Here is a 23371-nt window from a genome sequence, read left to right on the forward strand (position 1 = left end):
GCCAAAGCCTTTGACTGTGTGGATCACAACAAACTGTGGAAAATTCTGAAAGAGATGGGAATACCAGACCACCTGACCTGCCTCTTGAGAAACCAAATGCAGGTCAGGAAGCAACAGTTAGAACTAGACATGGAATAACAGACTGGTTCCAAATAGGAAAGGGAGTTCGTCAAGGCTGTATATTGTCACCCTGTTTATTTAACTTATATGCAGAGTACATCATGAGAAACGCTGGACTGGAAGAAGCACAAGCTGGAATCAAGATTGCTGGGAGAAATATCAATAACCTCAGATATGCAGATGACACCACCCTTATGGCAGAAAGTGAAGAGGAACTAAAAAGCCTCTTGATGAAAGTGAAAGAGGAGAGTGAAAAAGTTGGCTTAAAGTTCAACATTCATAAAACTAAGATCATGGCATCTGGTCCCATCACTTCATGGGAAATAGATGGGGAAACAGTGGAAATAGTGGCTGACTTTATTTTTCTGGGCTCCAAAATCACTGCAGATGGTGACTGTAGCCATGAAATTAAAAGACGCTTACTCCTTGGAAGGAAAGTTATGACCAACCTAGACAGCATATTAAAAAGCAGAGACATTACTTTGTCAACAAATGTCTGTCTAGTCAAGGCTATGGTTTTTCCAGTGGTCATGTATGGATGTGAGAGTTGGACTGTGAAGAAAGCTGAGCGCTTTAGAATTGATGCTTTTGTACTGTGTTGCTGGAGAAGACTCTTGAGAGTCCCTTGGACTGCAAGGAGATCCAACCAGTCCATCCTAAAGGAGATCAGTCCTGTGTGTTCATTGGAAGGACTGATGTTGAATCTGAAACTCAATACTTTGGCCACCTGATGCAAAGAGCTGACTCATTTGAAAAGACCCTGATGCTGGAAAAGATTGAGGGCAGGAGGAGAAGGGGATGACTGAGGATGAGATGGTTGGATGGCATCACCGACTCAAAGGACATAAGCTTGAGTAAACTCTGGGACTTGGTGATGGACAGGGAGGCCTGCAGTGCTGCAGTTCATGGGGTCACCAAGAGTCGGACATGACTGAGCGACTTAACTGAACTGAACCATGTAACACACCACGCTATCCTGAACAATGAGGTTCACAGACCCAGCCTTCAACAGACTTCAGAGTGAATGTCAGTGAAAAATGATGACCACGTTACAAAGTGCTGGGAGCACCCTGCTCTCTGCTGACCCAATTGACCCAGATGCGTCAGGGGCCTATGTTTCTTTCCTACAATTCTCCCTGGCTATTGTCTCTTCCAACCAAACTACTGATAAATATTGCATGGTAGAGCTGGAGACTGTGCTCCCAGGCAGAGCAAATACTTTACATTGTGTAACAGACGATGAATCTGAGAGCAGTTCCCATCTGCTTGCGAAAAGGAAAAAGCCTGGCAAGAATGCCTGACTCTTTGTTAGAAAGACTTGAGTCAGAGATGCGCCAAGGGACTTCCCTGGTTGTCCAGTGGCTAAGACTCCACACTCCCAATGCAGGGGACCCAGGTTCAATCCCTGGTCAGGGAACTAGATGCCACATGTCACAACTAAGCATTTACATGCCACAGATAAAGGTCCTACATACCACAACTGGCCTGGCACAGCCAACAGAAAACAACAACAACAACAAAAACACAAAAACTGCAAAAAATTCAAAGCATTCCACAAAGGCGCTTTTAAAGAAAAGATGCCCCCAGACTATTGCCATGGACACCATTGTTTTCCACCTGCTCCTCGTGGATACATATGGGCGACCAGAGCATTATATCTGCACTGCCCACTCCCCACCCCCCAGAGCAGGGACAAAACCATTTTGACTTTTGGACATCTTTGACCACATGCCCACTCTGGGTAAATAAAACTCCCAACACGGAATTTCTAGTTTGAACGCTGCCACATCGTGACACCTTCAGGGATAAACAACATGCAAAATGAATAAGGTAACTCATGAGATTTTACACAAACTAGAGAAAAGCTAGGGACTATCAAAATAGTAATTTCAGCTGTCTGGAAAGTGACCTGTGTCAGGGATTGAGAAACCTTTTTTTTTTTTTTTTTGGTAACGAAAAAGAGAGTAAATATTTCCGGTTTTGCGAGATATACAGTACCTCTCTTCACTACTCAAGTCTTCTGTTCTAGCATGAAAGAGTCACAAACATTCCTCAAACAAGTGGTGCAGCTGGGCTCCAATAAAACCTTGCTTCCTTTGCAAATAAATCATCAGTACCATTTTTCTAGTTTCTACATGCATGTATTAATATATGATATTTGTTTTTCTCTTTCTGACTTACTTCTCTCTGTATGACGGTCTCCAGGTCCCCCCACGTCTCTGCAAATGGCACAATTTCATTCCTTTCATGGCTGAGTAATATTCCACTGCATATATGAGACACAGACGTAGAGAACAAGTGTATGGGTCCCAAGAGAGGAAGGGGAGTGGTAGGATGGATTGGGAGGTTGACATATACACACTTTTGCTACTATGTATAAAATAGGTAACTAATGAGAACCAACTGTATAGCACAGGGGAATCTACACAGTGCTCTGTGGTGACCAAAATGGGAAGGAAATCCAAGGAAGGGAGGATATATGTATGCATGTAGCTGATTCACCTTGCTGTACAGCAGAAACTAACACATTATTGTAAAGCAACTATACTAAAACAACAACAACAAACCACCAACTTTGTTTCCAGTGTTGATTGGAAGTCAGATTTGGTCCACAAACCACAGTTTGCCAACATTGGATCTATGTCATTCTCGGCAGTAATTACCCAGAAAGACTTGCTCTCTCATCAGGTTATTCCTAATTTAATCATCTAATAAAATAAGCAATATAAAAATTCATTCAATTTTAAAAGATTGACTATCCTTCTCATCTCAATATGTGTAAAAATGCTATGTGCAAGTCATCCAACAGTAGACTCAGAAATAACAAACAAAACCAAATTCAAACCAATCTACTCAGCTGGAGAATCTCACCGGATCTGATAGTAAAATTGTAGTGCAGTTTTTATACTTCCATCCAAACCATCGATCTATGTGGGACTCTTACAGCATAACCCTTACCTGATTCCTAGCCATGCGCCTATCAAATCTTTATGGGGTCTATTTGTATTCTGCACAGATTTCCTCACTAACCCAGAAGACACATTCTTTATGTCTTTATGGGGATAGCCAAGATTAACATCTACCATCCGGCATAAGACACCTTGCCCTGGTGAAACCCAAAATCACAGCTAATTGAGTGAGAAGCTAATTTTTTGGGTAAAATGTCCAGGAAACAAATAGGTCCTGCAGTGTGCAGTGGTGAAGGGTTGCCCTTTTGGAAGATAAGATCTCCACCTGAGATCCAGGCAGGTAGCAACTCACCTGCATGCTTGTTAAGGTCAAGAAGCCAGTGAGGCATGGAGCCCATCATGCCAGATGCCCCTGGAGCAGCCCTGGAGGTAGACACCTTTCTGGAATGCTCCATTCTAGCTTGTTTTTAAAACTCAGCTGCTGGACTCCAAGTGAAAAGGAGCCTGAGGTTCAACATCAGAGCAGTGACTTGGTTTTAGAGAGACAGGTGGGCGCCCCCTGGTGTCATCTGGAATGTGAGCATCCACAGGTCACTTTACACCTCTGTGTTGGACAACTTTGATCCAGTTGCCAAATCTATTAGCAAGCCCCTTCCTAATAGGTTTATTCACAACTACGTGGTGGCTGGTTCATCAGTTTTCTTTTCAAAGATGAAGAACTTTTACATTAACTTTAAATATATAAAGGCCTCAGTCGTGTCTGACTCTTTGCAACCCCATGAACTATACAGTCCATGGAATTCTCCAGGCCAGAATACTGGAGTGGGTAGCCTTTCCCTTCTCTAGGGGATCTTCCCAACCCAGGGATCGAACCAGGCCTCCTGCACTGCAGGTGGGTTGTTTACCAGCTGAGCCACAAGACAAGCCCAAGAATACTGGAGTGGGTAGCCTATTCCTTCTCCAGCAGATCCTGCATTGCAGGCGGATTCTTTACCAACTGAGCTATCAGGGAAGTCCAAAGTGCCATGAGATACTTCCAAGTTTTAGTTTTTTGGGGAAGTCATAACCTCCTAAGTTGTTTCTGGCTACTTGATTTACCAATCTAGGCACTTATATCCACTGTACTTGAACAATATGAAATAATTACAAATAGATGTTCTTTTTAAAATGGACATAAACAATAAGTTCCTACTGTATAACACAGGGAACTATATTCAATATTCTGTGATATTCCATAGTGGAAAAGAATATGAAAAGGACTACATATATATGTATAATTGAATCACTTTGCCATGCAGCAGAAATTAACACAACATTGCAAATCAACTATACATCAATAAAATTTTTAAAATTAGTAAAAATAAAATTTGCAGGATCTACATAAAGAATACAATATATATTTACTAAGTAAGGTACATAGTGTTAATCGCTCAGTCGTGTCCAACTCTTTGCGACCTCATGGACCTGCCGGGGTCCTCTGTCTATGGAATTCTCCAGGCAAGAATACTGGAGTGGATAGCCATTCCCTGCTCCAGGGGATCTTCCGGTCCCAGGGATCAAACCGCGGTCTCCTGCATTGCATGCAGATTCTTAACTGTCTGAGCCACCAGGGAAGCAAGGTACACAGTAAAAGATAAATGGGGAATATATACTGTCCCCCTAAATGGGAAAAAAAAACACCAGTTATCTTCAAATTAATCTATAAATGTCATGTAATTCCAAACAAAAATCTAAACTTGTTAGTTTCACAACATAATACTAAAATACCTCTGAAAGCCTAAATGCTTGAGACTAATGTGTATATACACACATGAGAAATATAGGTGGGCATTTGTACTGTTAGAGATTTAGATATTTAAAGGGAACATGATTGAACTATCATTTCCTGGGAAAGGTATATTAAATTAACCCACCATGATGATGAATTTTAAAAAATAAAGGCAACATGAAAATTTAACAGTTAGAATGGTGTGAGAGTGGGAGCAACGTGACAGAAGAAGCAGCTCGGAATTTCGCATGGGATGGATTGTGGTCAACATGGAGAGCGCTGAAACTCAGCCTTTTGGTGGAAGCAAGCGCCCACTTAATAATAGAGACCCTGCAGCCTGCGTGAGGCCAGCTTTGCCTGATGACCTAGCCCAGCTCTTCATTTTCTTTTATAATCAACTGTTACTTAATATTTTACAAGATAGATTCCTAGACAAAATCTTGATTTCCCTAGTTGCTCCTCTATTATCAAAATAGCCTCAAAACTACTGGATCATTTCCGGACATAAGATCATAGGCAGTTCGCCCTGCATACCTCTCACTGGACAACCTTCCCTTACAATCGCTTTATCTAAATAGCCTGTGCACTCAGCCGCCAAAGACGTGGGCTTCCTAGATAGATAATTCTTTGGTATAAGATTAAGATGGATTTGCATAAAAGTGAGGAAAGGCTGTGTTGGACTTAATAGTTAATCACTTTAAAATAAATTAAATTCTTATCTCCTGACCTAACACAATAAATTTCATGTATACTGAAGGCTAAAATACCAAAATTGAAACCAGAAAAGAAGAGAAAAACCAATATTTGTGCCATCTGGGAATAGGAATGATCTGTTTGAGCAGATCTCAATACGAAGCCCAGAGTCTGTGCCCTGATATTGCTTTTTGAATTATAAATTAATAAATTGCCAAAGAGACAAAACAGAGAAGAAAATACACCCAAGTCTGACTGCATTTGAATTTAAGATATTTATGAGTCAAAAAATTAAAAGGCAAATGCTTTTTAAAAAATGGATGTGTGATAGATGTGAGAGCAATCAACTCTATATGCAGAATTTGTTTTTTTAATTTTAAAAATTTTCTTGGCCGTGCTGCACAGTATGTGAGATCTTAGTTACCCGACCAGGGATCGGCCCCATGTCCTCTGCATTGGAAGTGTGTAGTCTTAACCACTGGGCAGCCAGGGAAGTCTCAAATAGTTTTAAAGAATAAAAATAAGTCACTATCAAACACAGTCAAACATATATTAAAGATATTTCCACTGCGAAACATAGGGGAAATTTAAAAAGTGAATAACATCCGTAGGAATCAATGAAATACAACATTTTAACTTGGCAAAAACTACTCTCCACCACCAAAAAATAATACTTGTGATATACAAAGTGAGGGGAAATTAGCAATCAAAAGATATATGAATCAGCACAACATTTCTGACAAGAAATTAAACCAAAATCTTAAGAATTACATTCCCTCTAACCTAGAAACTCTGATTCTAGAATTTTTCCTACGGAAAACAAGACCAGCACAGAGTTGTATAGAGATATAAAGTATTGTTTATGATACCACTGAGATGGAAACAACTTAAATATCTAATAACAGGGAAATGGTGAAGCAAACAAACTGCCACCCATTAGATTTTGATGCTCTTCTATACGGCGGAATGCTAAGGGACTATTTACAGTGGTCATGGAAGAGTTCATTATTGACTTTGAAAAATATCCACAGCATTTTGTCACTGAAAAGTCGTGTCCCAAAAGTTTGTTCAGCTTTTGTTTTTGGTGGACAAATTAGACATTTTTTAGTTCATTTTTATTTTCTAGTTTTTCAACAATGACATGTTAATTATATGCATACATACTAAGTCACTTCAGTCATGTCCAACTCTTTTCGACCCTATGGACCATAGCCCTCCAAGCTCCTCTGTCCATGAGGCAAGAGTACTGGTGTGGGTCACCATGCCCCGCTCCAGGGGATCTTCCCAACCCAGGGATTGAACCCGCGTCTCTTACATCTCCTACATTGGCAGGTGGGTTCTCTACCACTAGTGCCACCTGGGAAGCCTTGTTAATTATATAGGTTTGTAAAAATGTATTTATTTGGTTGCACCAGGTCTTAATTGTGGCATGAAAGATCTAGTTCCCCAACCAGGGATTGAACCCAGGTCTCCTGCATTGTGAGTGTGGAGTCTTAGCCACTGGACCACCAATAACAGAGTTGTCTTCAGTGGGGAGACAGCTATAGTCTCAGAGTCTTCCTGGAGCCCAGGAAAGGGGCAAGGGGTGGGATGACTCCTCCACGGCGTCTGAGCTTTATCACACCTGAAGGAAAGTCTCAGAACACCAAGGCATCAAGTAGCATCGCTGACACGTCTGTTTTCGAGGCTGGTCATTTATTTATGATGTTCTTCTTGGCAGAAGGTTCTCTGTACACATCAGGAAAAGAAGCAGCATGTGCATTTTTCACAAGCAAACAAAGGCAATGCTTTCTAGCAAGGGAGCTGACCTCTGTGATGAAGGTAGATGTCTCTCAACCTAACAGGCAAACCAGATTCACAGTGGAATTGTACAGCAAATGGCAAATCTATTAATCGTCCTTTCTTCCCCATTGGGGATATCAGCGGATGTTTGTTATTTTACTGTAATATTCATATGGCCAGGATTCCCGGGAGACCAATAAAGTCTGTTCAGTTGTCTTAGTAACTGATTTGAGTAGAATGTGCCTGTGACAAGATCAACTGTGATGGATTGGGGAATACAACGGCAGCTCAGATCCAGTTGGTGAGGGCCTTCTGCTGAGGTTCATCAGCCTGTGCCCTGACCAGTAGCCATGACCTGGGCACGTTACCACTGTCTGCCTCAGTTTTCTCACCTATAAAATGGGAATAATATAATTTCCTATGTCCTGTGTGTGCAGTTGCTCAATCATATCTGACTCTTAGCGCCCTTTGGACTGTAGCCCACCAGGCTCCTTTGTCCATGGGATTCTCCAGTTAGAAATACTAGAGTGGGCCCTCCTCCAGGGGATTGTCCCAACCCAGGGATCGAAGCTGCATCTCCTGTGTTTCCTGCACTTCAGGCAAATTTTTTACCCACTGAGCCATCAGGGAGGCCCTAAGAGATTAGATAGAGTATTACATGCAAAGAACTTAGTCCCTTTACGAAGTCGTTTACATTTATGACATTGGCATTCATCAACGGCTCCATGATCTTCCCCATCCTATAAATGCTTTTTTTTGTTTGTTTTTCATTTTATTCCAGCCCCTGGCATCAAGAAGATCCCCTAGAGAAGGAAATGTCAACCCACTCCAGTATTCTGGCCTGGGAAATTTCGTGGACAGAGGAACCTGGCAGTCTATAGTCCATGGGGTCGTAAAGAGTCAGACACAACACAGTGATTAAAATAAAAACAAGAGAACCTAGATCCCCCTAGAAACTCCATCCAGCTCTGCAACTGATGCTGCAGATGAATCTCTGCTTGCTTGTTCTAGCAAGAGAGCAGCACAGGGTAGAGTTAAAGGACACTGTGTTTCGATTCTTTAGATGTGAGCTTAAATCTGGGGTCAGCCACATATATTCTGTGCCATCCTGGGCAACTCCGTGCCACCAATGAAATGTGAATGACCTCATAGAATAATGCAAGGTTTCAGTGACATGATACTTGTCAGTTAGCACTGTAAGTGCCTGACGCAACAAATGGTAAATGATAGGGAAAAGATGATTGTCTTTGCCCAATCCAGTAAGACTCCATTTATACTGGGAATTTTAACAATGCCAGTGTGGTTTCTTGGGCCAGGCATGAGGCTTAAAATGTCCTCCAGTCGGTATTGTAACTTAGAGAGCAAATGTGTCGATTAAAAACGGACAATGGAATATTACTCAGCCATAAAGAAGAATGAAATCGAGTCATGTGTAGTGGTGTGGATGAACTCGGGGTCTGTCATACAGAGTAAAGTAAGCCAGAAAGAGAAACACAAACATTGTATATTAACGCATATATGTAGCGTCTAGAAAAACGGTGCAGGTGACCCTATTTTCAGGGCAGGAATAGAGTCAAAGATGTGGGGGATGGACATGTGGACATGGAGGTGGAGGGGGGAGGCTGGGATGAATGGGAGACGGGACTGACATGTAGCCACTACCATGTGTGGAACAGGCCGCTAGTGGGGAGCTGCTGCACAGCACGGGGGGCTCAGCTCTGTGCTCTGCAATGACCTAGGGGGCTGGGATGAGGGAGCGGACGGAGGCTCCAGAGCGAGGGGATATATGTATATTTGTAGCTGATTCACATTGTCATATGGCAGAAACTAACACAGCATTGTAAAGCAATTATACCCTTTTTTTTAATTAAAAAAAATTAAAATACAGACCCAGATCACACACACAAAAACGGCACTTCATAAAGGGAAATACAGCTCCATGTCAGGTACACTCATGGCTCACAGTAGTTACAGGATGCAGATCCTCCAGTGACCTACTTTTTCTTTGGGATATTTTGGGGTTTCCCCACAGACTACAGGCCCTCTAAATATCAGTCATCCCTCTGTTCTAGTTATTTCAACTGGAGTCACCTTTTGCAATACTGAGCTGCTTTGTATCACCCAGGAGACATGCTGGGTGCCTAGATCAAGCTCAGGAAATTGTAGGACAGGGTGCCTACAGCTGGGGGTGAGGAGAATCTGGAATTTGCCATTCAGTCTCCCAGCAATCGTAGCGCCCCCTTAGGAAGCCCACCTGATGGGCCAGCTTGGCCCAGTATCAGAGGCTAAGACCGTCCCACTCTCCCCTAGAGCCACCGCATCACATACCTGGAGCTCATACCCTATCCCGCTCCAGGTAACCCCATGGCATCCAGGGTTGACTTCCCGTGGGTATGATTCAAATAGCTCTGGGGGATGCGCTCCAGTCTTTATTACCAGGTGGACCATCAGTCCGCTGGAGTCGGACTCCTTCTCATGGTGATGTGACCATAACTGCTAGCAGAGCACACCACTCAGGTGTCTCCAGGCCTGGATGAACCGGAGTTCTCCTGGAAAAACAGATCCCAGCAGGTGTCAGGCAGCTCTCCCGCGGAGCCCCACGTTTGTCTTTTTAAGTGACTCTGGCAGAAGACACATTGTTTTCCTGTGTGGCATGACAACCCGTGTTTTCAGGCAGCAATGAAAATGACAATTGTTGCCAGACATGGAGAAGCAGAGCAGGGGTAGGAGCTGATATGAAGCCAGACTCCAGGGGTGGGACTCCCCGGAGGGGACCCCGAATCAAAGCCTCTGAAGAGGAGGAAAGAATGACACAGGCATGGATGACCTCGTGGTGTCATTGGCAACCAACCAGTTGTCTTGGGAGGAATTCCACCTTCGGACACTGTGACTCACAGGCCTGCCTCTCTGCATTGACCTTACCATGCCACCAAAATGATGAGCATCGTGCTGGGGTGCATCAGAATGGCGACTAATCCTCAAGAAGAAGCGTGAAATGTGGGCTGGATTTGAGGTGGGGAGGCAAGGGTGCCTTATTCCTCCACACACACTCATATTCAGACGCGTACAAAATATTGCAGCCCACACGCTTGGCTACGGGCCCAGAAAATCTGCCACTCTGAGCCGAAGAAGGGAGAAAGGAGGACAGGCGATCAAATCTCATCGCCAAGGCCTCTTGCCCATTCTCCGCCACTTCAAGAGAGGATTCACTGACACTTCCATTCATCATTCTGCGAATTGTACAAGCGTCCCCCTCCACCCCGGGGGCCCAGCCTTGGGGAGGACTGTGTTAAAGTAAACACAAAAGAAGTACAATCCTTCTCCACCTCCAGCAAGGTTCAACGTATTCACAGCCGCGTAGAAGTGCCCTGCCTGCAGAAGTATTTAATCGTCTTGGAAAGAGGGAAAGAACGCTACAGAGAAGTGAAAAAGCAAAATGATATGCAATTCGGCACCAAAAGCAAGTGGGTGTGGCCAGAAAGGCTCCAGCACTGCGGGGCCTGAGGACGACTTTATGCAGATGAAACTGGAGTTTTATCATCAAGGATTGGGAGGGTTTGGAGGAAGAGAGGAGCGAAAGAGTGATCTAGGTGGAAGACATTTCTGTGGGGGTTTTTTTTGTGTGTGTTTTATTTTTTGTTTGTTTGTTTTGATGTGGACCATTTTTAAAGTCTTTGTTGAATTTGTTACAATATTGCTTCTTCTTCTTTTTTTAAATGGTTTGCTTCTCTGGCTGTGAGGCACATGGGAATCTTAGCTCCCGGACCAGGGATCGAACTTGTACTCCCTGCAATGGAAGGCGAAGCCTTAACCACTGGACTGCCAGGGAAGTGCCAGGTAGAAGATGTTTTTGAGGTGTTGATGTGGGTTGGGAATAGTGGAGAGGAAACCAGTCAATAGAATTCACTGGTTTGTTGGGTGAGATGAAATAGGCCTAAATCATGGGCAGCTCTGAAAATGCAGTGATATCTCCTGCATTTTTCAAAATGTGGTCCAGATTCCAGTTGCAGATGCAGGAAGCTTTCAAAAAAGCTAATTCCTCTGGCCTGTCTCAGGTCACCTAACTCATAATTTATGGGATGAGAGAAGGGCTCAATTTTTTTTAATGGATTCCAGATCACTCTTAGGTATAGCAGTTCAAAGGTCTTTGCTGTTAGGCATCTAAGCTTTAGTCTATTGGTAGTTTGTAATACTTAGAGGCTAAAGGCCAGGGTGAAATTGGCATTGAAGAAAGACTAGCCTACTTGGCCATAATAAAGAATGGAATTTTGCCATTTGCCGCAATGTGGATGGACTTGGAGGGCATTATGCTAAGTGAAATAAGTCAGACAGAGAAAGATAAATACTGTATGATACTGCTTATATGTGGCATCCAAAAAATACAACAAACTAGTGAATAGAACGTAACAGAAGCGTACTCACGGATACAGAGAACTTAGTGCTTACAGTGGGGAGGTGGAGAGGGGCAAGATAGGGGTGGGGGAATGGGAGATACAAACCATTGGGTACAGTATGGACTCAAGGATATATTGTACAACATAGGGGAATATAGCCAATATTTCATAATAACTGTAAATGGAAAGTAACCTTTTAAAATTGTATAAAACTCATTTTTGAAAAAAGAAAAATATCGTATATTAACACATATATATGGAATCTAGAAAGATGGGGCTGATGAACCTGGGGCTTCTCTGGTGGCTCAGTGGTAAAGAATCGCCTGCAATGCAGCAGATGTAGATTCAATCCCTGGGTCGGGAAGATCTCCTGGAGAAGGAAATGGCAACCCACTCCAGTATTCTTGCCTGGGAATGACATGGACAGAGGAGACTGGTGGGCTGCAGTCCATGTGATCACAAGAGTCAGACAGGACTTAGCAACTTCACCACCACCATCGCTGATGAATCTATCTGCAGGGCAGCAATGGAGATGCAGACCTAGAGAACAGGCTTGTGGATATGGTGGGGGAAGGAGAGGGTGGGATGAACTGGGAGAGTAGCATGGAAACATATACATTACTGTATGTAAAATAGATAACCAGTGGGAATTTGCGGTATGATGCAAGGAGTACAGGTCTGGTGCTCTGTGACAACCTAGAGGGGTGGGAAAGGGTGGCAGGTAGGAAAGAGGTTCGAGATGGAGGGGACATATGTATACCTGTGGCTGATTCACGTTGATATACGGCAGAGACCAACACAATAGTATAAAGCAATTATCCTCCAATTAAAAATAAACAAATTAAAAAAAAAAAGACTATTCTAGCAGTAGCGCACAAGGTGGATCCATAGGGGCAAAGATTGGAGGCAGGGAGGAAATCTCACCCAGGGTGTGGTGATGAGACCCGAGATATGAGGGTCTATAACCAATATGCATATTATCTCTTTGTTTTGTATTCTCAGGATCCCATTGCTCACATCACTTGGGTACTATTCATACCCTGCAACCTTCCTGTGACTCACTAAACAGAAATTACTGTTGCTACATCTCTCATTGAATTCATACCAGAAATGTCCAACACCAAGCAAATCACTCTTTTCTTTCACCTTCTCCCCCTTCCAACCATGCGTGTAAGCAAGCATACAAACACAGAACTGCAAACACACACGTGTAAGCACACAGTTGATTTGCTCCCCAGAGAAAACGAGCCACTCTCCTTAGCAGCTAAACCAGACACCAATGGGGGGAAACTCATTCTGCCAGCTCCAGAAACTTCCATGGCTGCAGAGGCCAGGCGGCTGCAGAATCTTCTGATTCTAAGCGGCCTGTTCACCACAGATGGTCCACGTCAATGCTCTCAGTGGGCAGAGGGCTCCGCCTTGCTTCTTGGCTTCCTTCAAGCAGCCTTGGAGCTCTGATAGAGATTGTTTTGTCACTTTGTGGTCTTGTCAGCATATCGATCTGTGAGTCCTAAGCGCTAATTAATTGTTATGTTATCCAGCTCGATTCATCAGAAGGCCGATGGCCCTGACTGGGCACTGTGCCAAGGCCCAGGACTCCCTGAGGAGGAGGGACAGGGGAGACCAGTAATTGAGGGAGTGGAGATGTGATCTGTGGATAAGTCCAAGGGGAGACAGGATGCCTGTTCTAACAGACTGTATACGCGTCGCTGCAGAGAGGATGCTCCAGACTGATTTCTGGAATCGTTAGCCTTCCTACTCTCAATCCTTAAGGAAATCAACCCGAAACAGTCATTAGAAGGACTGATGCTGAAGCTGAAGCTCCAATACTCTGGCCACCTGATGCAAAGACCTGACTCATTGGAAAAGACCCTGATGCTGGGAAAGATTGAGGGCAGGAGGAGAAATGGGCAGCAGAGGATGAGGTTGTTGGATGGCATCACTGATTCAATGAACATGAGTTTGAGCAAGCTCCAGGAGATGGTGAAGGACAGGGGAGCCTGGTGTGCTGCAGTCCCTGGGGTTGCCAAGAGTCGAACATGACTTATCGACTGAACAACAACTCTTTGTACGTCACAAGTTCTGCCTTTGACCCTTCCATATTAACACCGAGCTGCCCACACACCCCACAACTCCATATTATCTAGAGCAACATCTGCCCACCTCCTCCCACCCCCTCGCCCTCCACCGTCTTCAAGATGTATTCATAATAGAGTAGCACTGGTCACAGTGAGTGAGTGCATCTGTGTTGGACAGTTTTTCCATTTAACTCCCCCCCACACACACACACACAAATAGTACACAGATTTAACAAAATTCCTATCAACATCTCCACAAGATTTTTTTAAGATACAGACAAATTATTCTAAAAGGTATACAGAAAGGCAAAAAAAAAAAAAAAACAACCTAGAATAGTTAAAACACCTTTTAAAAGGAGAAATAGGACTTCTCTGGTGGTACGATAGATAAGAATCCACCTGCCAATGCAGGGGACATGGGTTCAATCCCTGGACTGGGAAGATTTCACATTATGTGGGACAGAGTCCGCGCTCTATGACCCGCACAGAGCCCGTGATCCACAGCCACTTAGCCTGCATGCTGCAACTACTGAGCCTGTGCTCTGCAACAAGAGAAGCCACTGTGATGGAGCCCAAGCGCTGCAAGTGGAGAGGAGCATCCGCCCTGCAACCAGGGAAAGCACACGGAGCAAAGAATACCCAGCACATACAAAAATAAATAAATAAACATTTTAGAAAAGGAAAAATAAAGCGGAAGCGATCGGTCTACTCAACTCAAGAAATATCATGTAGCCACAGGAAGCAAGACTATCTGGTTATTGGTAGAGGAACGGACATGTAGCTCAATGGAACAGAAGACAAAACCCAGAAGTAGGCCCACACAAACATGTCCAGCTGATTTTTTGACAAATGTGTAAAAGCAATTATATGGAGGAAAGGAGTATTTTCAAATACAATGCTGAAGCAACTGGACATCGGATAGCAAGCAAAAAGACAAACAACAAAACCCCTCAACTTGAGTCTCATACCTTTCATAGAAATTAATGCCGAATGGTTCATGGACTTAAATGTAAACATGAAACTATATAACATCTAGAAAGAAAGGAGAAAAATCTTCTGACCTAGGGCTAGAAAATGATGTTTTAGACTTGGCACTAAAAGCACAATCCATCAAAGAAAAAAAATTGACAAATTAGACTTCATCAAAATGTAAAGTTTTGTTCTGCAAAAGACTCAGTTAAAAGGATGACAAGATAGGCTTCAGTCAGGGAGAAAATATTTACAAACCATATATCCTACAGATAACTATCATCTGCCATATAAAAAGAATTCTCAAAATTTAACAGGAAAAATGTAAACAATCTGATTAGAAAGTAAGCAAAAGTAATCAAGAGACGTTTCATTGAAGAAGATAAACAAATGAAAAATAAGCACATGAAAAGATGTTTAACATCATTAGTCATTAGAGAAATGCAAATTAAAGCCACAATGAGATATCACTCCATAACTATCATGGTTAAGAATGGCTAAAATAGAAAACAGTGACAACACCAAATGCTGGCAAGGATGTGGAGGAACTGGAGCACTCACTCACTGCTGGTGGAATGTAAAATGGTACAGCCATTCTGGAAAACAGTTTGGTAGATTCTTAAAAACAAACAAACAAGCCATGCAGTTACTAAACAATTAACAACTGCACTCCTAAGCATTTATCCCAGATAAGAGAAGACCTAGACACAAAGACCTTCACGTGAATGTTTACAGCAGCTCTATTCATAATCTCAGAAAGCTGAAAAGAATCCAGATGTCCTTCAACAGTTGAACAGTTGGTACTGTGGTACATCTACACCATGGAATATTTACTACTGAGAAATAAAAAGGAATGAAGTATTGATGCATTCCTGAATGTGCCTCCAGAGAATTATGCTTGACAAAAAAAAAAATCCAGTCTCAAAGACTACATACTGTATGAATCCATTCATAGCAGTCTTGAAATGACAAAATTAGAAATGATGGATAGGTTAATGGTTGCCAAACTTCCCTGGTGCCTCAGAGAATAAAGAGTCTGCCTGCAATGTGGGAAACCTGGGTTTGATATCTGAGTTGGGAAGAACCCCTGGAGAAGGGCATGGCAACCCACTCCAGTATTCTTGCCTGGAGAATCCCCAAGGATAGAGGAGCCTGGTAGGCTACGGTCCATGAGGGTCACAAAGAGTCATATATGACTGAGCGACTTCAATTTCACTTCAGTGGTTGCCAGGGGCTAGTGCGGGGGTGGATGCAGGAAGGAAGTGGATGTGGCAACATGAGGAATTTACCTAGTGATGGAAACCTTCCATATCTTGACTGTATCCATGTCAATATTCTGATAGAGTACTATATTTTTGCAAAATGTTACTACTGGGGAAACTGGCTAAACAATATACAAAACATCTGTATTGTTTGTGAATCAACAATGATTGTAAGTTTTAGATTTTTTATTTATTTATCTGGCAGCATTGGGTTTTATTTCATGGCATGTGAACTCTTAGTTGTGGCGTGTGGGATCTAGTTCCCTGACCAGGCATCAAACCCAGACCCCCTGCACTGGGAGCTCAGAGTCTTAGCCACTGGGCCACCAGAGAAGTCCCTTAAAATTTTAATTTTAGAAAACAGTACAGTAAAGGCAACATTTATTTTGCTTATAAATCTCCAATTTGGGCAGGGCTCAGTGGGTATGGGGGATTTAGGTGGCTCAGATGGTAAAGCATCTGCCTACAATGTGGGAGACCCAGGTTCGATCCCTGGGTTGGGAATATCCTCTGGAGAAGGAAATGGCAACCGACTCCAGTACTCTTGCCTGGAAAATCCCATGGACGGAGGAGTGTTGTAGGCTACAGTCCATGGGGTTGCAAAGAATCAGACACGACTGAGCAACTTCACTTCACTTCACTTCACTGGGTATAGTTCGTCTCTGACCCACTTCTGTTAACCTGGACACCTATGAGGCTGAGGGCTGGAATCATCTGAAGTCTTCCTCACTCACGCATCTGGAAGTTGATGCTGGTTATTGATGGAAACCTTAGGCCAGCCTCTGAAGTCAGATTTTGCACATGGTCTGGACTTCTTCACAATATGGTGGCTGGGATTGAAGTGCGAGTATTGAAAGAGTGAGCGAGGTGAAGCCTTATCATCTTCTGCAGCCTAGCTCTGGGAGGCATGCGGTGTTATTTCTGCTGCACCATGCTCATTGAGGAAGTCAGGAGCGCCCTCCAGTTTCAAGAAAAAGAATATATTCTATCCAGTGGGGGAACGGGAAGGTTTCAGGAGAGTGTGTGGGACGAGAAATATAATGTCACCATTTTTATTTTTTTATAAAATATGATGCAGCACCGTCTCTGAAGACTGACTTTCTCTCTTCCAAATCGACAAGACTGGCCATAGCTACCTAGCTTAAAAGTCATGTGTCCAGCCATGCAGAGAGACCACATCTCTCTTTTTTAATGGTTCCTGATTTCTGGAGAAGGAGCTCCAATGGGCCCAAGTGAGTCAAGTATTCATACCTAGCCAAATTAACCATGACCTAGAGTTTGAGCCATGTGGAGGGCAGTCATATCATACACATGCATGTATAATAGGGAGATGAGGATATGACAGTAGAAGGAAGGACAATTTTTCTGAGCCAGGAGGACTCACGTTTCACCATCAAGGCAACCCAGAACACACCAAAGCACATAGGTAAATTTTCTTAAAATTATGCTCTTGTCAAGAGACAAGGATAAAATAACATGACACAGAAAGGTTAGATACAAAAGGATGGGCAAAGTTTATCAGGCAAATGCAAACAAAGAGAAAGCTGGGTTGGCAATATAAATATCAGATCAAGCAGACGTACAGGCAAAAAAAAAAAAAAGGCATTAAATAGGACAGAAAGGGTTCTTTAATGTTGATAAAGGGTACAAGCCACAAAGAAGACATAAGCACCATGAGGTTTTTTTGTGCTGAACAAGATACCTGTGAAATATGTAAAACCAGGATTATAACAGATGCAGACAGAAAATGACAGGAACTCAACGATAGTGGGGGCTTCCCTGGTAGCTCAGTTGGTATAGAATCTGCCTGCAGCGCAGGAGACCCCAGTTCAATTTCTGGGTTGGGAAGATCCGCTGGAGAAGGGATAGGCTGCCCACTCCAGTATTCTTGGGCTTCCCTTGTGGCTCAGCTGGTAAAGAATCCTCCTGTAATGCAGGAGACCTGGGTTCGATCCCTGGGTTGGGAAGATCCCCTGGAGAAGGGAAAGGCTGCCGACCTCAGTATTCTGGCCTGGAGAATTTCATGGACTGTATAGTCCATGGGGTCACAAAGAGTCGGACACGACTGAGCGACTTTCACTTTCACTTCCAACAATAGTGGGAGAGTGGAGACACCACCCTCAGTCTTCGACAGACTAAGCAGGCAAAGAATGAGTTAGGGTAGGGAGGAGCTGAATAATATATTTCATATGTCTGATTTAATAGATATATGTCAATTTTATACTCTATGAGAAGAAAATAATACCTTTTCTTAAAGAATTCAGGAAACATTCACAAAAATTGATCATATATTAGCCCACAAAGGAAACCTAAGTGAAGTCTCCAAGGCAGAAATTGTACAGGCTCCATTCTCTGGCCGCAATACAATAAAACAGAAAATTAACGGCAAAAGTTCAAACCGACAAACCCAAACACTTTGAAATTTAACAACTCTGCTACAGAAATCTTGGGTCAGAGAGAAAAATCAAAGCTGTAATTACAGATCATTTAGGGCTTAACAGCAAGAAGAACATTGCATATCAGCACTCAGGGGATTGTGTCAGAGACAAATTCAGAGCTAGAGACCCGATATTGTTGATAGAAAAGAGTAAAAATAAACAGACAAAAGATTCAAGCTCGAAAATTAGAAAAGAATAACGAACCAAACCAAAGAAAATTAGGAGGCAGAAATGAACAGATCCAAAAGCATAAAATAAAGATATGAAGGGATAAAAAGCTCTGATATGTAAAGAAGTAGTTATTTGAAAAAGAAGAATGATGGGAATACGTTGATGATCCGAAAAATATTAAGACAGGATGTTGAGACTAAGAAAAGAAATATAGTTTCCTGTATGGAGATTTTCTGAGAGTATGTTACACTTTTAAGCTAATAAAGTTTCAAATGTTCAATGGACTTATAAAAAATGGAAATTACAAACTGAAATTAGAATTAGAAAATGTGAAGGAATCAATATGTAAGGAAAATGTTGCCAAGCCTGAGAGGCAGAGTACATAAGGATGTGGGCTCTAGTACCAGCCTGCCTGGACTTGAATCCCAGTTTCACCTGTTTGGCAAATTATTCAGCCTCTCCAAACCTCAGTTTCCTTAACACTAAATCTGTGATGATAACAACGTCTATCTCTCAAAGTTGTTGTTGTGAAGTCAGTAAAATGACAAGCCAATTCCCTACCACTGTGCAAACCAGACTCCCCAAAAGATAGCAGGCATTTTTCTTATTGCAGTCTTTCAAACTTTCAAAGAACACATCTTTCATATGCTCTATTAATAGTTCCAAGGCATACAGAAAGATGAACAAGTGCACTTGATTTTACAGAATCATTATCTTGATACAAAAAGCCCTGCCATGTTCGCACAAAAGTGCAAATTTTCTTTATGAATACATAGGAATTAAATAAGATGGGATCCAATGTTGTAAGGAAAGAATGAGGCACAAAAATGAAATAATGTATTTCCTAGGAATAGACGAATAGTTCAATAGGAAGCAGTCCACTAACCCACTTCATCACATCACAAGGCAACTGTCATTGTGTTGACCAAGAAATGCCATTTTTAATTATTTGCCTAAAGAAGTAAGACATGGACAAAGAGTTGTGTTCAAGGTTGTTTGGTGTAAATTTATTGAACTTTAAATAATCTAAATACACATTAATAAGGGAATGTTTATGTATATATATATGTATATAAACATTATGTTTAAGTCATATGTAGAAATACACTATAGGTTATTCTATAGAAAGGGCTATTGTGAAACTATATAAAATATTTCAGACTATTTGAAAACATGAAAATATATTCAAGATATGTTGTCCATTGAGTATAAAAGAAACTGATTAAAAATAGAAAATACTTACATATGTGGAAACTACACATATTTATTTTTGTGTGTATATATGTATATGTACATGTATGTATGAACATTAAGGGTTGTTTCTTTTGTTACTGTAAAAATGGTACAGGGAATAATAACCTTATGCATTTGTTATTCAATGAAACTGTAATGATCAAATCACCATATTTTTCTCTATTTTAAGCACCATAATCTGATTCTCACTTGTGCAAATGAAAAATGCAAATTGCTATTCATTGCGATTTAAGTTTGGGTGTGTATATGTGTGTATGTAATAGTAATAGTAATGTAGTAATACATTAGTAATGTATTGGGGGAGGGAAACAAAAGAAAAGATAACAAAATATCATGACTATTTTACGATGGTTTAATTTTCTACCTCTGTAGATGCTTTTGCTTAATTTCAGTATGTGAAAAAAAATCAAATGTTAGCAAAATACCTGAAGTGAGATTCAAACAAAAGGAAAAGCCCTGCCCTTGTAAACAAACTATCTAAATTCAAGACATTTATCCTGTTTGTAAACTCATGTGTAAAAAAAAAAAAAAAAAGATAATTACTTCAAATAAGATATTTGAGGGGTTTTTCACAGTGTCTGGAAATCAGCAAGTCAATAATATATCAATATTGATATATTGCAATGAAAATCATTGCAAAGATTAGTTTTTAAAGGTATATGAAAGTGTTTAGCACATAGCCTGGGGCATAGCTGGGTACCAGGAATTATTAAATGAACCTGAATCATCTCCCTTTCCTAGAAACACCTGGATTCTTAAATGGAAGATTAGAAGTGCTTCTCTCTGGGACTTCCCTGGTGATCCAGTGGTTAGGATTCCATGCTTCCAATGCAGGGGGTGCAGGTTCAATCCCTAGTCAGGGAACTAAGATCCCACATGCTGTTCAATGCAGCCAAAACTTTTTTAAAAAGTGAGAAAAAAAGAAGTATTTCTCTCTGCCACTCTCCACTGTTTAATCTGAGTTCTCTCATTACTTGCAACTGCTTTATTTGCTGCTGCCATATTGTTTAAAAACAAATAAATAAATGACAATAACAACAAAAAACAGTGAAGTTGGTTTTCTCCTCGCCTCCAGAGGACAAGCAGAACAAACTACCCTTTATCTCTCCTCCTGGATTCTCTCTTCTTGGTTAAAATCCAGATCCAGGGTAGAACTGGTTCAGTGTCTGTCAAATAGTTTTTCCTTGGAAATAACTTAATATTCTGCTTTGAGAAGGTAGAGGGTCTTTGTGTGAGAAATGGTGGCTTCCTGCCCCAAACTATATTCCACTGGATAGAGTCCTTAAAGACCTTGCTCTGAACCAAAGGAATGATATAAATAATTCCATTGGTATGGGAAATTTTGTCTGGTGGTAGTACATAAGACGGTTTGTCTTGGAAATAGCTAGAGACTAGAACTAAGAGAAATCTGGAAAAAAGATATACTGTGGGCCTGGATTTAGGAGGTTGCCATATGAGGAGAATTTGGGCATTCACTGGATGGATATGGAAGATGAAGGGAGGGAAATGGTGAATGAGAACTGAAGTTTCACTTTAGCTTTCCAATCCCATGGAACATTAGTACCATGGACAGGGCTTGAGCAGCAGAGAATAACATGATGAGCTCCCTTTAGGATGCAATGGTTTGGGTTAAGAGCAGGAATTTCATGGTGACAGACATAAGCAGCTTAAAATCTAACCCCACAGACCAGATAGATCTCAGGTCAGAGGTGTAGACTTGAAACCTCTCAACTTGGGTAAGAAGATAGACCCCGAGCCTCATGACATGCTAGTATTTAGAGAATTAAAGAGAAAAGGGGATCTAGTGAAAGAGCTTAAGGATGAGTAACAAGAGGGTATAATACCAAAGATAGGAAAGATGATTTCATCCAGGAAATGGAAGCAAATCTAGACCTAAGAGGGTGGCAGGGCTGTGACCCATGGTTTAGATAAACTCAAGCTAAGCCCTCATGCCTCCTCCTTCCTTTGCTTTGGTTGAAATAAGATGCACATACCAACAAAAAGCAAACATACAATGTTGAACTGAAGCAATAATACTATATTGAACTGTGCTTTGGTGGTAAGCCAAATCTTCATTCAGTTTTAGAAGCCCTGAACTCCTGACTTTAGCAACTATGACTCTATTCATTGTGTGGCTTGTTCAATCAATGTGGACTTTTGCATTAATTAAAACCAATGCTTTTGAAATAGCGGGCTGTGTCACTTATAGGCAGGACAGCGACCAGGATCCAGGACTCTGGATCCCAGGCGGTAGATAGTTCATGTCAGCTTACTACCTCTCAGGACACACCCAGATACTTGTGTATAAAGACCCGGGACAAATTAAAGCTCTATAAGATGCAAGCACCTTACATTAGGGCATCCCTTTCCTGGCCAACCATGCCTGAACACCCTCCTCCCCCCAAAAAGATCTACTTCCTCTGCTCAGTTCTCTATCCCATGTATGCATATTTGCCAAATGTCCCCTAGTCTCCATTCTTCTCCTCCTCCACCCCAACAAAGCTTCTGATGCTGGTCAGCCAGATCTACAGGTGTAGGTGGGTTGCCGTGATGACAGAGGAAGCCCTAATGCAGAAAAAGAGAAACAGAAGCATCAGAGGAAGGACCCTGCCTTGTTTCTAGGGTATGCAAAGGCCTGAGTTTCTTGGAAGTGCTTCCTTTGACTCAGAGAAGCATAGCAGAGGTCAACAGAGGTGCTGCTGTGTTGAAGAGACTACGCAATTCCTGAACTCTTCTTTAAAAAATTTTTTTCTGTGATTTTCAGGTGATCATCAGTATAACCATCCGATTTTAAGCAGCGCTACCCAGACCCCTACACATGGTGAGAGATGATTGAGAGCGTTCTGCATTCCATCCTCATCCCAAGTGGCTCCATCCTAGCTACTGATGCCGATTACGGCATCAAGCATGGTCACTGGCTCACTGAAGCTAGGGTGGTGTAAGGAGCCGGGTATCCGCCCTCTTCTAGGGCCACAGTGACTCACTCTCACTTTTAGATCATTGCCCCCCTAATGTCTGTCTCTGATATCAAAGTGATCTTCTGCCATGAAAGGGGAAGAGAAAGCCCCTTTCTTAATCCATTTCATTTACAATCTTGATCACTTCTTGCAGCCATAAATTTCATGTGTCCACAGCAAGGAGTGAACACTCTTCTTTGCCCAGGGCTACTTGTGGTGCCATTTAGGAATGACATGAGATGTGGAAAACTCTATCGATTCTCCCCCAAACTAATTAAGATTGGATAAAACTCAAAACCAAACTGGATGACTTGAGCTTTAGCTCCCAACAGAGGAAGAACCTGAAAGCTGCAGAGCCTGTGTGTGTCAGCAAAGTGCCAAAGAGTTACAAAACCATGTTTCCCTCTTACGTGTTAACATCCTCCCGTCAGATCACAACTTATCATTTGGAACTGCAGTGAAAAACTATTTTCGGTGCATGCTTAAAACTTGATAGAACACAAGACAGCCATGTAAATTATGAGCTATCAGTCATTCTTCTGTCTTTGCTGCTAAAAAATGAAAACATCACTAAAT

General features: G+C 42.1%; 1 protein-coding gene across 2 annotated transcripts in view; it reads left to right on the forward strand.

Moving 5' to 3' along the window:
• SHISA6 (shisa family member 6) overlaps positions 1-23371 on the forward strand; it is a 262688-nt gene that overhangs the window by 227612 nt on the left and 11705 nt on the right. Inside the window, exon 5 of one of the 2 annotated variants that reach the window (XM_070389507.1) lies at positions 22603-22659. The exons of the other annotated variant lie outside the window; for it this stretch is intronic. Within the exon in view, the coding sequence (XP_070245608.1) occupies positions 22603-22659 (57 nt within the window). The remainder of the gene's footprint in view (positions 1-22602; positions 22660-23371) is intronic. 2 annotated transcript variants of the gene reach the window in all.

The sequence above is a fragment of the Bos mutus genome, chromosome 19 (genome assembly GCF_027580195.1).
Source record: "Bos mutus isolate GX-2022 chromosome 19, NWIPB_WYAK_1.1, whole genome shotgun sequence".
Taxonomy (NCBI): domain Eukaryota; kingdom Metazoa; phylum Chordata; class Mammalia; order Artiodactyla; family Bovidae; genus Bos; species Bos mutus.